This window comes from Aphelocoma coerulescens, chromosome 11 (assembly GCF_041296385.1).
Source record: "Aphelocoma coerulescens isolate FSJ_1873_10779 chromosome 11, UR_Acoe_1.0, whole genome shotgun sequence".
NCBI lineage: Eukaryota > Metazoa > Chordata > Aves > Passeriformes > Corvidae > Aphelocoma > Aphelocoma coerulescens.
Window position 1 is genome coordinate 16529082 of NC_091025.1, and position 15870 is coordinate 16544951.

Sequence of the window (15870 nt, forward strand, 5' to 3'; positions counted from 1 at the left end):
CTTCAGCATGGGCTGAACAAAGTCCTGATGCACAGGCTTGCTTTAAGCAGCTCACCCTCCCAGCTCCACACATTTCCTGTGTGTCCTGAGCTGGGCTGCCTTGCTGGAGCAGAGCTTCTCCTGTGCTTGACTACTGCTGCAGCTGAAGGGGAGCCTAAAGGACACGAGCTTTTATGGTGTCCCACCATGAGGAGAACCCTGGCAGATCAGCATTGCAAGGACTTCATCTGTGGCAGGACCAGGATCCAAACCAAACCAGCACAGCTGCACCCCACACCCGCCCATACTACAATTCCACTGTTTTGGTGAAGAAGGGAGATGATGAAGAAGGTGCGAATCAACATCATGGACTTAAGAGACACTTCTACAGGCAGTGCCAAGGCAAGCCCAGAGCCCAGCTCCCTGCAGGCATTATCTAAGCTGGAGGGCGTACCACTAAAATGGAGAAGATGGTGTTCCATCTCAACAGAGGAAGGTCCTTCCTCTTTTGGGAGTCAGGGAACTGAGAGTGGCCATCCTTGTACTGCTTCTGGCCTTTGCTATCAAACACCTCAGAGCTCTAACAGAGTCCTTGGAGCAAGGAAACCCTCCAGGGACACTACCCTGAGCAGTAGACCGTGGAAGGCTTACTCACCTCTCCCTCTGTATTTGCTTCCTTTCCAGTATTATTCCATCCGTTTCAGCTTTCTTCTCCTCAGGGAGATCATCATCTTCGTCATCATCCAACACCAAGAGACGTTTTACTTCATTCTGATGAGCTTCATTCTGCTCATCATCTTCGTCGTCATCCAATACCAAGAGACGTTTTACTTCACTCTGATGAGCTTCATTCTGCTCATCATCTTCGTCGTCATCCAATACCAAGGGATGTTTTACTTCATTTTGATGAGCTTCATTCTGCTCATCATCTTCATTGTCATCCAATACCAAGAGATGTTTTGCTTTACTCTGATGAGCTTCATTCTGCTGCCATTCTTTAGCACAAACCAGAGGAGAAACCATGAGTGACTGCCAGCAGAGCTGGGTGCTCTGGGTCAGCTGCAAGGCTTCACAGCTTTTCCCGACCCAGCCTATCATACCAGGAGATATTGGGGAGCTCATATCCCTGTTCCAAAATTCAGACAATCCCCCAAACTATGGCCAGGCAGTGAGCTCCTGTGCTTCGCCTGGCTTAAGTGCACCAAGGCTGGGGGCGGTCGTTTATTACTGAGCTACAGCAGCTTGCACTTGTGCCCAAGCTTTAGAGATTAAGGTGAGTCTTAAAACCTCAGATCTCCTGCAACTCTGAGATGAGTGCTGGTTCCACTGAGGCAGAAGGTGGAAAGATTAATAAGAACATTTCTTACAAGCTCTGCTGCAAACCCAGATACACAGAGATAAGGTTGAGGGCTTGAGAGAGAAGATTTGAGAAGGGATGGAGGTATCTCACCTTCCTCCTGTCTTTCAGCTTCCTCCCTCTTTATTTCAGCCTCCTCTGTGGCTTTGCAAGAAGCATAATCCCGATGCAGGTTCACAATGTAGATATGATGACGATTCTTGATGGCTTTGAGCACACAGAGCAGAGAAGATTCCAGGCTGCTTGCAAAGAGGCTCTCCAAGCCATCAAAGATCGCTCCCTTGTAGCAGTCTTTGTGCTGCAAATCAAGGCAAGAGTAAGTCAGCCATTGCACACGGGGGGCTCGCAGCTGGACAGTAAACCCAGATGTCACAAGGCACCAGCTATCCTTGTTCCAAGTGCATTAGCTAAGGCCAGCTTGGATCTTTCCCTATGCTCTGCCAACTAAGGGCATCTGCAGCTTTCCCCAAGGTTCCCTGCACACAGTCCAGGATCCTCCAACAGCACGTACAGACCTCCTCCTCCTCCTCCTCCACCTCCTCTCCGAGTTGTACCTGACTGCCTGTCTCTCTGGAGCAGGAATGTCTCCTTTTCCCCTACCCCATGTACCTTCAGCCTCTCAGAGAGGATGTCCACCAGCAGGTCCTCAGGCAGCACACAGCTCAGGCAGTTCAGCTCTTCCCCGCTGCTGCTGCTGATGTTCAGCTGCTGCGGGGCAGGAGCAGTGGAAACCATGACCTGGAATGTGGACCATTGTAAGGAAATGAACCCCAGTGGAACACTCTGAACAGCTCCCACTGCTGGGCTTGGAGCTGGGGTTCTGCACCAGTGGAGACCAGAACAACCCTGCGGGGCAGGCCGGTGGCTCCAGGAGATGGTCCTGGAGGGCTGTCATAGGTTAGCAAGCATAGTCCCGGAAGGGATATCCTTGCTAAGGGGTGCTTACAGCTTCCTCTGGGACCTGATAGAACCTATCAGCTGGCCAGTTTGAATATGGACAATTCTTTAAGCCACTTAAAGTTGTGACCGCCTCTGTGATCCACACTTAAGAATAGACAAACTCCCACCTCAGCTCTCTCTCGTTTCCGGCGCTGGCACAGGTGGCTGCAGGCCCCGTGCAGGGGCCAGCAGGCCCGGCCAGGCCCTGCTTGGGCCAGGCCGGGCCGGGCCACGGCCAGCCTGGAGCCATGGGCCTGTTCCAGCCATGGAACCCCCCCCCACTGCCTTGCCGTGGGCAGCCGGAGCGGCTCGGAACCCCCCCCTCCACTGCGGCCGAGATTCAGCAAAGCGGCACCTCTGTCCGGCAGAGGTCAGGGACCAACAGCGATAAGCCACATTCCAGCTGCAAGGCCGAGGTGAGATTAACCCTTTTATTGCTGTGAAGAGCTGAAAACGTGAGGGAAGAGAGAGAGGAGATGCTTAAAGCTGAAAGTCTGTTGTGAAGCTATGATATATCAGAGTATCCCATTGTAATTTCATGAAGATATGGGGGGTGGAGTGTTCAACTCATAAGCAGAAGCACCTGCGCTGAGATAGGCAGATGCTGACGCAGCTGTAATTTCATGAGAAGTTTGGACAGAGAGAGATGAACCAGATGAACCAGATGAGGACTTTTGCTCCAAAGAGGAAAGGAGAAAAACCTCAATTCCTAGAGATGCTTCCAGAGATAGTCTTAAAGATGAAGATGACCCTTTGCTCCCAGGGAAGGAGAAGGGCCTCTGTTTTTTTTGTTTCTGAACAGCTCAACCTTAAAATTGTACCCCAGAAAACTTTCAAGAGTGGACCCTCGAAAGCAGTTGCGGGAAAAGCTGCAAGTCGGGGGAAGGGACTCACATCGCAAGCAGAGAGATTCCTCTTCCTGAATGGACTGAACAATATTTGGAAGTGGGTGGCTGTCTCGGTGTGATACTGTTTTCATAGCATGAGCAAAAAGAGACTTCTCTTTCTAAATGGACTGAACCAGGTTATTATGGAAGTGGTAAACAGACTGAACATCTTAAGGGTTGTCTTTACATTGTCAGTGGGAGACGGGAGGAAGGTGGGGGGAGGAGGAGAGTTCTAAAGGTGGTATAATTTTTTTTCTTTTCTTCTTTTAGGTCTGTTAATAAACTTCTTTATATTCATTCAAGTTGGTGCCTGCTTTGCATTTCTCCTAATTCTTATCTCACAGAAGATAAACAGCAATGAGTATTTTAGACCAAACCACTACAAGGGCCCATCCCTTGGCCAGCACAGACCAAAGCTTGCAAGTCCCCAGTGCAGCCTCCCAGCACTTTGCTCACTGCCTGCGGCCACACTAGCCAGGACTGCCCTTTGATAACAAGCCACTGAGAACCAGTGGAGTTTGTCTGCCAGAACACATTGCTGTCCCAAGTCATGCCCAGTCTGCCAGCTGGGCTTGGCACTATGGACCCGCATACCAGGGCCTAGCTGGCACAGAGCTTCCTCTGTAAGCAGCCCCTGCCCATCTCAAAGACAGCGCAAAGGTCCCAGGCATCAACCAGTGCAGATCATGTTTACCTTGGGGTCCATTTTCTCAGGTGTGCTGGCTGCCTCCTTCTCCTTTTGTGCTGAAGGGTTCTCGCCTTTGGTGTTCCCCTTGATTTCTTCCCCTTGTTTTTTCTTGGTCTGAACAGCGAGCTTAGACTTTTTACCTGCACAGGGAACAGATGGTTCAGGGGGCTGTGAAAAGCAAGTAGGCACCTTTCACCGCAATGGGCATGACCTTGGGCCCTGGAAGGAACAGGGCACTTTCTCCCCAGTTTGCTGGGCACTGGCAGCACTGTTTCCCGGAAACAGCTCCTTCCCTGCTTCTCTTACCAGCATGGTAAAGCACAGCATCCCATACTTGATTTTAATGCCAGCCCTATGTCCCTCCTAACACCTGTGCATGCAGGTGACACTGCTCACACAGCAGCTCCCCTATGGATCAAGCCAAAGATTCGTCCTCCAGGAGCATTGTTTCCGTACACTGCACCCATCCTGCATTCTCATGTGGAGACCTGCAAGTCCTGCCCCACTTGCATCACCCATCTCCACTGAAGCTAAATCCTCCTTGTGGGAAAACCCCAGCTGGGACCCAGATTCTTCTTCCTTCCACCAGCTCCCAATCCAGCCAGGTTCAAAACTGAGCAATGCAAAACTTCTCCCTGCACCAAACCAGGTCTGGCCTCACCCTGCAGAGCTCAGGGTGCCAACTGCACAATAGATTTCATGAAAGTCTCCAGTCTCACATGGAGAACAGCCCAACATGCACGAGCTGTGTAACCTGACAGTGGGCATAGGTAAATCTCTGGAGAAAAGAGCTCATCTGTAGCATGTCTCTTATTGGAAATTCCTCTGGAAGGTGGTTCTTCCATTCCTCTCATTTGCGAGGTTACACTCACAGTCAGTTCTCTTGTGCTTAATGAGCCACTTCAGAGGGCTTTGTCCTTGTTAAAGTGGGCAGCAGTTCTGTCTGCTGCCCATGAGGAGCAAGCTCAATTCAGCTTTGAGGAAATATAAAACATTTGGGAAAGAGACAGGCATGCTTCACCCCCCTTAGAAAACAAATGTGCCAAGAATGGCAGCAAAGGGGGCTATAAAAGAACCCCTGAGCCCTTAAAATTAATTTTTTTTTTTTTTAGAAAAGCCAGAGATGCAATTCACGCATGTTCCCTAAGAGACACAAGGACTGTCCAACTGCTGCTCTGAGTAAGCAGAAGTGCACAGTCATGGTGGGTTTCTCAAGCCCTGGCTCTGGCTCCAGCATTTCTCCTTACCAGCACTCCTTTTGTCTTCGTCTTCCAGCTTCTCAGCAGCCTTGATGCAAAGCTCCCGGGCACGGAGCCCAGCTTCGCTCCCATCGTCGGCGATGGCCTCTTTCACCACGGCGTCTATGGACAAGTAGTCCGCGTCGTAATAGTAACACAGGGCCGCTGCTAACTCTGACTTTCCTGAGAGAGAGAGGAGGGCTGCTAGGTGACACTTGCACACGAGGCATTACAGGCCCTGGAAAAATCTTGACCAGGATTTCAAAGTTACAAGGACAGCAGGAAAGCAAGTGTCCCTCCAGGACATGAGGGAGGCAGCTTGAGCATGCTTACAAGCTCTGAATTCTAGAGCCAAGAGGATCATCTTCACCTTCTGCTCAGCTGAGGGCTTTGCCTCAAGCAGCACGGTCCCCCAGGGTGCGTTTCTCCTGCTTCCCCCTCTGCCTGCAGCCCAGGGCTGCAGCTCACATACCTGCCCGGGGTGCCCCGTGGACGATGACAACAATCCCTCTGCACTGCTGTGCTGCATCTGAAGACGGCTCCACGCCCATGTGGCGCATGACAGCCCGAGACAGAGGATCCCCAATTGCTTTCACCAAGGGCTCTGGGCAGAATGTGACAGTCCCTTGATGTGCTGCAGTGCAAAACCAGATGGAAAAGTCAGCCTCCTGCCTACCTTTGATCCTCATCATCCTCCCCATCTCCTCAGATCCCAGGAAAGGAGGCTTGCTGAAAGCAACATGAGCTTGTTCTTTTGTTGCTAGGAAGGTGCAAATATAAAAGAGCCAGTGATATTAGACCTGGTCCTACTGGCTGAAGAACTCGTCCAGTCCTAGTCTTTGTGGCTAAGGCACACAAGGGAATATCCTGATTATTTCCCCAGTCTGTGGTGGGCAGATAGGAGCTTGCTTTGGCTACACTCAGGGTTGGTAGAGGATGCAACAGCCCTTCACCCAGAGCTCCTCCACCCAGCTGGGGAACAGGCAGCTGCTAAAAGCATGGGCTTTCCCTGGAGAACTTTCAGGGCGTATGGGCTGGACTCCCTGCTGTGTCCACAGTCAAAACAGACACTGTCAAACCCTCGCTGTTTTTCTCACCTGGTGCTGCCTTGCCCATGGCCTGCGCCTGTTGAGCCTTCAGCTTCTCACGTGCTTTGTAGTCCTCCAGTACCTCTGGGGGCAGTGTCTCACCCACAGCACGTGCAGGCATCAAAAAGGTCTTTGGGTACTCAGACCCCACCACCGTCCGCAGAATCTGTGTGTGTAGGGAAGAGAAACCATATGCAAGATTCCTTTTCTTGCCTTTCATCACACAAACAGACTCGGCAAACCATTTTCTCCCTCCTCCCTTCCTCCCAACACCACGAACTATTCAAGTCCTCCCACAGCATGTCAGCAGAGTTGGCTTTGCCCTGGGGATTGCCTCCATCTCCCTGGCACAAGCCAGGGAATGCTGGAGTACTGTGAAGCTTGGGCAGCATGTGCATGGGACCAGACCTGCCTTCTCACCTTCTCCTCCTCAAGGTACTGCTCGTCAAAATCCAGGGAGTAAAACTCAATGGGGAACTTGCACGGGTTCTTCACCACCACTGTGGCCTCCAACCCATCGCTGCCCACCAGCACCCATCCCATCTTTAGTGCTGGGGGACTGAACTCCAACCGTGACTCCAGACCTTGTCCCGAGAGGTACAGCTTTAAGTAATTGCTGCTCCCACAAATGTTAACCTTCAGCTCATTCTTGTAAGACCTCTGAAAAGAGAAAAGTGCAGAAAACTCATCCATCAAGTCCCAGGTGACAGGACCCCAAATACAACCCTTGCCCCAAAGTCAGCGTGTTATCAGTCCCTCCAAGGTGAATGGAAACCAGGTATTTACTTATGCTAGGGGGTACAGTGTCTGTGTCCTGGGTCTGAGTAACTGGGATGAATCCTGGTGTGCACTGTGACCAGGTATTTGGGTACTAGATGGATGTACAATGGACTGTCAGATGTTTTCACCTAGTTATGCAGGAATGCAAGGCCCATGAGAAGGGCCCGCAGGGTTACAGTGTCCAGACACAGTCCTGGCACAGGACTGCATCAGGAAAACGTCAGCTCCAGGAGAGAGAGACAAATGAGTTCTCGCTGGCTAGAAGTAAGGGTCATCTTCTCTGCTTAGTGTTTGGCTCTGGTCAAAGCCAGATGCAAGATGGTTACATCTCTCGAGCAATTAAAGATCCCTTGCACTGTCTGCAGGCACAGAAGCACTTGTGCCCATCCTGGTACACATTGTCAGTTTCCAAGACCCAGTGGCCACTGGCAAACTACTTTTGGGAATGCTCCATCCTTTAAGTTGAATCCCCAGCTGCATGGGAACATGCAGGCAGGCCAGAGCCCCAGGGACTGCTGACAGCACACCACTACGGGTAACTGTCCTGCTGTACCCAGGAAGGTGTCTGGTGCCCGTTCTGTCTGTCCGTTCCAGCAGCAGGATGAGCCTAGATTAGCCCTCCCAGGGTTATCCTCTGCCAGTGTGCAGCTGCTCTGTACCATGTTGCAGCTGCAAATACAGCCAGGCAAGGGGGAGGCTGAGGGGAGTTGGTGTGGCAGGATGTATCCACCTCCTGTCTGCCACAGATGGTTGGTGCATATGCAAGAAATAACCCAGGCAGGTCATGGGCCCAGCAAGGGGTCATCTCTGGCACCAGAAGGGCTCAGGTCCCCAGCTAAGAATCAACATCTTAGTCTGGAAAGCAAATGTGGGAAGAGATGAAAGAAAAATAAATATTCTTGACCAAAAGACACGGTTCTTCTGTCTAGAAAAGCCCACACAATTATCACAGAGACAGAAGCCTTCTACACGCACACAATGAAAGCGTGCAAGACTTCTTCCCAGAGTCTGGACACAGAATCTGTGGTTACTTTCCTGGGAATTGAGGGAAAGGATTTTGATGTGTGCTCCGTCAGGAATTGGATGGTGAGAAACACTGGATCCTAAGTTATATTATTTCTTTGCTAGCTGTAAAATTAATGGTACCTTTAGCCCCATGTCTAACACAAGTTGTCTCTTTTTGCCTTATTCCTGTGTAGTAATAATCTGTTTCAAGTCTTATGTCTGTTAGTTCTGAAGTCTATTAAATAATATTCATTCTATAATAGACTGAATCAGGCATTATTAAAGAACTTAGGAATGAGAGTGGGTTTTGGGATGCTGGTGCCATCCCTACAAAGCTATTGCCTGCTGCCAGAGGCCTGGGCAAAAGGCAGGGACTTATTTAAAGCCACATCATCCATTCAGAACAGTTGGGCACATCCCCCCCATGTGCCAAGAGGCAGCCACAGAGCCCTGATGCTCTCTGTGCAAGCTCCCTGTGGGCATTTCAAAGCACATCTCACAGGAGTGCTCTGTGGGGTGAATTGAACCACACTAAGAACGGGGCTTGCAGAAAGCTCCCCGTGAAGGCAGAGCTCATCCCACACTCTCTGCAGCAGGCCCTCATTTCCAGATGGCCCTGACACCCCTGGGCTGACACCTGCCAATCTCACCTCTTCCTTGGGTGCAAACTTGATTTCCAGGTTCTGCCACTTTCCTGGACCAAGGATTCCTCTGGAGGGCTTCACTTTGAAAGGACAGGGATCCTCCTCAGTCTTCTTCAGCCTGTCCTTCAGCTTCGGACGTATGGGCTGTAAAAAAGGTTTTTTCTGTTGGGCACAGAAACCAATTGTGGGAGGTCTCCTCAGTCGGTGAGGACAGAGCCTCAGTTCCTGTAGCGCTCTGAGACACTGATATGGGGCTGAGAGCACCCACAGCCAAACCAAGTGTGGTCCCATGGCCTAGAGCTGGAGGGAAAACTTGTAGACAGGGCAAGCAGAGGGGGAACTACTGTCCTCAGAGGAGGAGGAATGGGTGAAGATGGCAGAAAAGCAAAGCATCAGCTAATGGAACAGGTCCAGGCAAACCAGCCTTGATCTAGACCCTCAGAAGCTTCCTCAAACACGCTGTAGACCCAAGTGCTCAGGCAGCCGCAGGAGCAGAAAGGGTGAGAGACACCAAGAAAACCCAACCAAGAAGTTCCACGTTCCACGTCGCCTGTGCTTTACCTTAGGCTTGACCTCAGAAATGAACCATTCGCAGGGTACTCGGAACCAGTTGTAGAGCCGGACTGTCTCAACCTGGCACTGCCCAACGATGGTATCGTGGAACTGAAATCTGTCCTTGGAGAGGTCGAGCGACAGTCCAAACACTTTGGCACGGAGGTGGATGTGCCACGTGGGGCCTTTTGTTACCTGGAGAAGGACAGAGAATTCAGCTGAGAGTCCAGGTGACATCTGCTGCTGTGCCCAGCCTGCTGCCTGCCCAAAAAGCTGTAGTACCATGATAGGCAGCACCACATCCACTTCTCCCAGTGGCTGGTGGGCACTTTCAAAGCGCACTTCAAACGACTTGGCGCATCTCTGGGGCAGGTATGTCACCTCCTCCAGGTTCACTCTGAAACCTTGAACAGATGAAAACAAAGCAGCTGAGATACACAAGAAACACAAAATGTGTCATAAACATGTTAAGGCCTTACAGGGGTCCTGGCTGAGAGTAAAACCCCATGCTGTGCTGTGACCGGGACAAAAACCTAAAGGGTGCACCTGAACACCCCTCAGACACAGTGCCTCACTGGGATGGAAGCACAAACTTGCCTCAAGGCCTCCTTTGGAACCTGTTTTGATCCACCAGAGGACCTCAAAGGCTGTTTCCTCAATAAAGGATTAATACAAGTGCTGTGACAGTGTGAACTTCAAACAAAGCACTTCTAAACCACAGGAGACCCCACTGGTTGGCAAAACAAGCCCACAAAGTGCTGAAAGAAACTTGATGCTCATGGGAGCCAAGGGCAGAAGATGCCAGAGGTGACCAGGGTGATGAGCTCATCCTGCCCCTGCACTGAAGCATTAAGGCAATTGCAGGCAGGCCAGGTCCCCAGGCACAGCTGGCCAGGAGAGTTCAGGCTCTGAAGCTCCCAGCAGGGGCACTGAGAAGAAAAAGCTCAAAACCCTTAAGTTCAGTGGCTTAAGCTAATCTGTCTGAGACACCTCCTTCAAGTCCACAGGAAGTGTCTCCAGCACTGCCTACCTGTGTCCTGCAGGACAGACTGATCGACTTGGAAGGACACTTCCATCGATCCAGGGTTGCTGATCTCCACAGTGCGTTTCTCAGTGTAGCCCTTAAGGACAGTGCCCATGTCCAGGATGTACTCAGGCAGCTCAATGCTGGAAGGAGGAGTAAGGACAGTCCTTAAACCACAGCCCAGCTACATGTCCAAGTGGATGGAGGATGCAAATAAAGCGGCTAATTCTGTATTCATTGCTGTAAAAACTCAAGCAATGAAACCCCAGACCTGACTGCCTGGCAATGACTTCAAGAAGTCACAGGGAGTGCAGGTCCTAGGTTTTATCAGCTACCAATGGTACCTGAACATAAAATTAGTTTAAAATGGACACTGGTCACAGCTCCTCTGCTATGAAAAGCCAGTAGAGGTGAGGACACTGGGCCTCCACTGGTCTCAGTGAAACTGCTTAGCCTGGTGTACAGCGTGAGCCTGAAATTGCTTTGGAGCCTAGGATTTACAATTTGCCTGCACAGGAAATCTTCACTGCTCTGCAACCAGAACTGCCACCAAAGCAGCACAAATAAGCATAATAATCCATTAATACTGGCAAAATTCACAGGAAGGTCCTTTCCCAGAGCAATCCAACTCAGGAAAGCACACAAATGATCTGTTTTGCAGAGCATCTTCTTGTAGAGCTTCCGGTGCCTGTGCTGCATTATGAAGGAGCACAGGGAAGTTCACCTAGATAAGACCTGCCACCCCACCAGCATGCAAGCCACCTGATTTTGGGGGTTTTAAAGGGTTTGCTGATGTGTGCAGTTCCCTGCTCCTTTTGTTTAGTGTGCTCTGTTAGTTTGAACAAAGACATCAGCTGGGAGTTGTCTCTTTCAGAGCTAGTCAATAGGGTCAGAATCTATGCTGTCTGGAGGGGCTTGAAGGTCTGCACGGGGTCCCCTGAGCTCTAGGGCAGAACCCCACACTTGTGGGAAGCTGAGCAGTCCCAAGTTCAGCATGATGCTGGGGAAGGGAGGGCACTCAGTTGCTCACAGAGAGCGTGTCACAGCAGCCACCAGGGCCAGACCCTTTCTCAAGTCCCCAGCTATTGCCAGCTCTGCAGACACGAGGAGCTCCCAGGAGCCAGGGGCACTGCTGGGTGTTACCCACGGGGCACCTCGAGATGGGCATGGGAGTCTCCACTCACTTGACAAGATTCTGGCACAGCTCCTTGTCAGGGAACAATTTCCTGGTGTTTGGGTGACGGGAGGTGTGAATTCTCTGCAGCTCCAGAGCAGCCTGCCTTATCAGCTTCTTCACCACCTTTTTTTGTATCCAAGTGCCCCACTGAGGAAAGGGAAGACAGGGGCTGGTTAGCAAAGGTCCTTCCCAAGGCCCAGCTTGTACCTGATAGAGTATCCCAGCCTGCTCTTTTTGAGAGGGGGAATGGGGTGCTCCCATCTGGCCGCTCAGTGTCTGGGACACCACCTGCTCTCTTAGCCAGGACCTCATCTCCAAGGAAGTAACTCCAGCATCTTTGCCTGCCTAGCCATTGTTAGCAAAGCTGATCTGGCCAGACAGACAGACAAGCCAGGAACCTGCCAGAGCTCCAGACACTCGCCTGCCCTCAGCCAGTGCCAAAGCAGCTTGGACAAAAGTTGTCTTGAAAAGGAACTGGGACCAAGCCGCTGCCTCTTGGAGATGAGCACTGCCAGCACAGTCCCATGGCACAATCAAGCAGCTGCTGTTCAGGTCTGTAAATCTGGCAGGGTTTGGGTTGGGACCAACAAACTGCCTAGCAATGACCTGCATCTCCTCCAAAGCACCATCAACTCCATCCCTTGAGCATGGCCTTCAGGAGCCCTCCCTGGGGTAGCCAGGAAGTTGGTGCAACCCCAGGAGAGACCATGACCAGAGGGGCAGCCCCTGGGCCAGTGCTGAGCAGACACATGGTCGGGAGTGCGCAGGGAGGTCCCAAGTGCCATCAGGGCACCGGGAAGCTGCTGTGGGCTGCAAGGGGCTCAGGTGACATGGAGAGGGTGGCATGTGCCAAACAGGGCTGCAGCTGTTCTTACTACAGTGCCAGAGCCACGCATGTGTGACTTCAGGTTCTCAATCAGGGTCTCAGTCTTCAGTGTCTCAGCCTTCTCCCAAACAAGTGATTTATCTTTTTGCTTGTATTGTTGGATGTATTTTATGAGCTCTTTCAGTGCCTCATCATAGTTTTCATTTCCTGAAGGAAGAAAACATCCACAAAGAGAAATGTTAGCAAAGTGCCAATCCCATTTAAGATGGGAAGTCCTACTTCCCCAACACTGGCCTCTCTCAGAAACAAACCCCTCAGGCCGTCTATGAAAAGTGGATGCTGCTGCTGCTCTCTGAGTCCTCATGTTCACTCCCACCCATCTTGCTCCCCACAGAGCAGCTTCTCTTCCCCTGCAATATCATGCAAACCCAACCCTGCCAAAAGCCCTGCCAGCCTCTCTTACAGGTTTCCCAAGCCTTTCTGTTTAGCCATCATCCTTCCAGGAGCCTGCCAGCCAGACAAGCTCTGCAGGATGGTTCCTGGGACAAAGCCCACATGGGATCCTCTGCTCAAGACTCATGAAGCAACCAGAGGGCTTGAGTTGGTCTGGGAGTCCTGCAACCCTCCAGGCTTGGTGGAGGTGGGTGTGAGCTGCCCGATGGGCATATGGTAGGGAACAAAACCAGAGGGGCCCTTCCTGGGGGCAGACAGGCAGTGCCCACCTTTGATGTTCCAGGGCAGGTTGATACTGGTAATGGGAAAAGTCGCTTTTCCTTTCAGGCAGATATTTTCTGGGTCCAGGTCAGCTACTTTAAGTTCATAAGTCCTGCAGAAGGCTCCTGGTGATCCTGGCAGGTAGGAGAATTTCAGCTCTTTCCTCTCACCAGGCCTAATGGAACCCTGCAGGTATGGGAGAAGAGGGAGGCAATGAATCAGAGAGCATTTAATAGGGGATGGCTCAGGGGACAGACAGGCTTAGCAGAGAAGACAGGTTCTCATCTAGAAGAAAACATCAGACCACATCACTTTCTAACTTCCTTGTGCCCAAAAGCTCACACCTCCAGCCCCAGGGTGCAGCGTGTCCTCCTGAGGTCTGGCAAAGCTGCAGCCCCAGCACAGGCTGATGAGAGCACAGCTCTGCTGCTAATGGGGTTTGCCCTCTGCCAGCAAGGGCCTGCCTCAACAAAAAAAGGCTCTTTGCTGCTGCTGTGGAAGAGAAGTCCTGCTCTCATCCCATGTAGGAGACAGGCATGAAGAAATGGGAAGGCCAATCAGCTTTCTCTTCCCACTGCAAGGAGGGACAAAGGCAAGAGTGCTGCTTCGGCTCAAAGACATCCAGGCAGGACTAAGCAGCTTGGACAGTGGTGGGATGCTGCAAATACTTCTCCTTACACTTCCAGCCCCGCTCCTCCCTGGCCCCCTCACTGCCCCACAAAGCTGCTGCAGAGAAGCAACTCTGGAGGAGGGAGGGACCAGCATAGAGGCTGGGACAATTTTTGGTAAAGGAGCTTCAAGCCTACAAAAGGGATGTGTAAGTGGTGCTTAGCGCTGGCAGCGGGGAGGCAGGGCCAAGGACTGTGTCCTGTGTGATCACACAGCCTGGGTAAGGCGACCCTCAGAAACGCTCCAGTGCCAGCACAGCCAGAGATCTCAGCCGTCGGGGTCCCCAGAGTGACTGTGAGGAACCGGTTTCATTTTTATTTATGCCTTAACATATGTTATAAATCCATTTTCTGACATGGGGTGAAAAATTACTGTTGGGCTTGTACGTGCGCTGGGAGCCTTAACTCGTCCCACGTGCTTCTGTTAGTCTCTCCACTTCTCGTTTTCTCTCTCTGCTCTCTTTTCTAACCCCTGCTGGTCAGGACCATACCCCCTCTTTATCAATAAACATTTTTCAAATAGAATATTTGTTGTGTTTGTGCCTTATTTTTACCCGAGAAATCTATCAAAAAGAACTCTACTCGCCTTACAGCAAGGCAGGACAGTGACCAATACACTTGTGCCTCCTGCCGGTGTCTGCCCTGTGACAGCTGAGCCACCCACCAGCCAAGGCCATGGGGGAGTCTTTCAGGAGAGCACTTGTTTGACCTTCTCTGCCCCCAGCAGAAATTGCTTGCAGTGATCTCTCTTTCATGGCTGGGTTTGGGGTTTCCCCCCCACACTTTTTTCCCCCTTTTTTCCCCCTCTCTTCCCCACCCCTGCACCCCTTTTCCCCCTCTACTCTCCTGAGCCACCTGACACAGGGCTGGGGTCAGTCACTTGTGCTACTTACACTGGTGGGTTTGACTGTAAACACTCCATCCAGAGCTTGGTCTGCAGTGGCAGTGCTGGGGTTTAGCACCCAGTCGAATGCTAACTTGCCTGTGTTCGCCAGGATGACCTTGCTATGCTGAATTTCATTAAACATCTGGAGAGAAGGCATAGGAGAGGGAAGTTACAGACCCAGGCCTGCTGCTGGGAATCTCCTTCCTCTTTCCTGGGGTTGAAAGCAGACACATCGTGGGAGCAGGGACAGGGGAGGAGACACAGGCACTTGGGAACCTGGGGAACCCCCAGGCACAGGGCACCTGCCCAGAAACAGGGAGATATGGCAGCACACAGAGGTGTGGTAACAACCATGTCAGGGCCAGTAATAAGTGAACCAGAGGACACGGGTCCTGTGCACTCTGAGGGGTCGCCAACAGCCAGGGGAAACAAAGGAGGTGGCACTGAGGCATTCCAGAAGAAAAGGCACCTGCATGCAAATAGTGGCAAGAAACATACAGGCCACAAGGGAGTCACACAAGGCCAGCAGCTGGAAATATCTGTGGGCTTTCAACTGCAAAGGAGTGAAGTGTGGATTACTCTGGGACAGTCTCTGCAACAACAGTGACTGGAAGCCCAACTTCTTCCCTTGATTATTGTGTTGATTAAGCAAGAGCTTTAGACAAGGGCACCTCCTTGGAGGTCAGGCTTTAGAAGTGGATCAGCAGAGGGATGTCTCAGGGACATGCCCCTCAGAGCATCCCCACTGGGACCCTGCCTGCCCCAGAGGCAGTGTTAGGAGCTCTGAAAAGGAGGCATTCCCAACATTTTGGAGGGGGGTGGAGATGGCCGTTTTAAACCAGCTTGGATTCTGGACATATCCCTCAAAGGTTGTACTCCCAAGCCACAGAGCCAACAAAGGAGCTGGGAACGGGAGGGAGCCCTAGAGTGAGGTGGGCAGGAACCTGCTGGCCATGGTTCCAGGGCAAGGAGCTGTGCCAGGGGACATGTGCGGTACCTGGACCCCGCAGTTGATCTCCCGGACACTCAGGAAGTAGCTGATGCATGAGGCCTCCCCGGTCAGGTCCACATCGTAGCTGGGGCCTCCCTCCACATTGCACAGTGCCGTGACACGGGCAATGCTGTTGAGGTGGCCAGAGAAGTTGAAGGTGACCTGCTGGCTCTCTCCCGGCTGCAGTTCACCTGACAGTGGCAGGATCTTGAAAGTCTGGATGGAGGACAGGAGAGATTGAGGTGTTGAGCATGGAAGTGGATGCAGAAGAGCAGCTTGGAGCGAAGTGCAGCTGTAGCTGGAGGGACCTATTCCTCAAACACATCCAGAATCACCCAATTCTCATCCTGCATCCATGCCACTGACCAGTGGAGGGACCATGGGGAAAACCTCCCATACTCATGGATCAATGCATTAATTACACACT

General features: G+C 51.8%; 1 protein-coding gene across 1 annotated transcript in view; it reads right to left on the bottom strand.

The window, feature by feature from the left end:
- The window catches only part of LOC138117197 (hydrocephalus-inducing protein homolog), a 74040-nt gene that overhangs the window by 19979 nt on the left and 38191 nt on the right, over positions 1-15870 (bottom strand). Inside the window, exons 26-42 of the mRNA XM_069027272.1 lie at positions 15450-15659; positions 14460-14594; positions 12907-13084; positions 12234-12391; positions 11366-11505; positions 10188-10324; positions 9440-9561; positions 9167-9352; positions 8612-8749; positions 6597-6836; positions 6186-6342; positions 5561-5722; positions 5098-5271; positions 3857-3990; positions 1946-2074; positions 1430-1634; positions 635-776 (exon numbers count right to left, since the gene is read on the bottom strand). Of these exons, the coding sequence (XP_068883373.1) occupies positions 635-776; positions 1430-1634; positions 1946-2074; positions 3857-3990; positions 5098-5271; positions 5561-5722; positions 6186-6342; positions 6597-6836; positions 8612-8749; positions 9167-9352; positions 9440-9561; positions 10188-10324; positions 11366-11505; positions 12234-12391; positions 12907-13084; positions 14460-14594; positions 15450-15659 (2747 nt within the window). The remainder of the gene's footprint in view (positions 1-634; positions 777-1429; positions 1635-1945; positions 2075-3856; positions 3991-5097; positions 5272-5560; positions 5723-6185; positions 6343-6596; positions 6837-8611; positions 8750-9166; positions 9353-9439; positions 9562-10187; positions 10325-11365; positions 11506-12233; positions 12392-12906; positions 13085-14459; positions 14595-15449; positions 15660-15870) is intronic.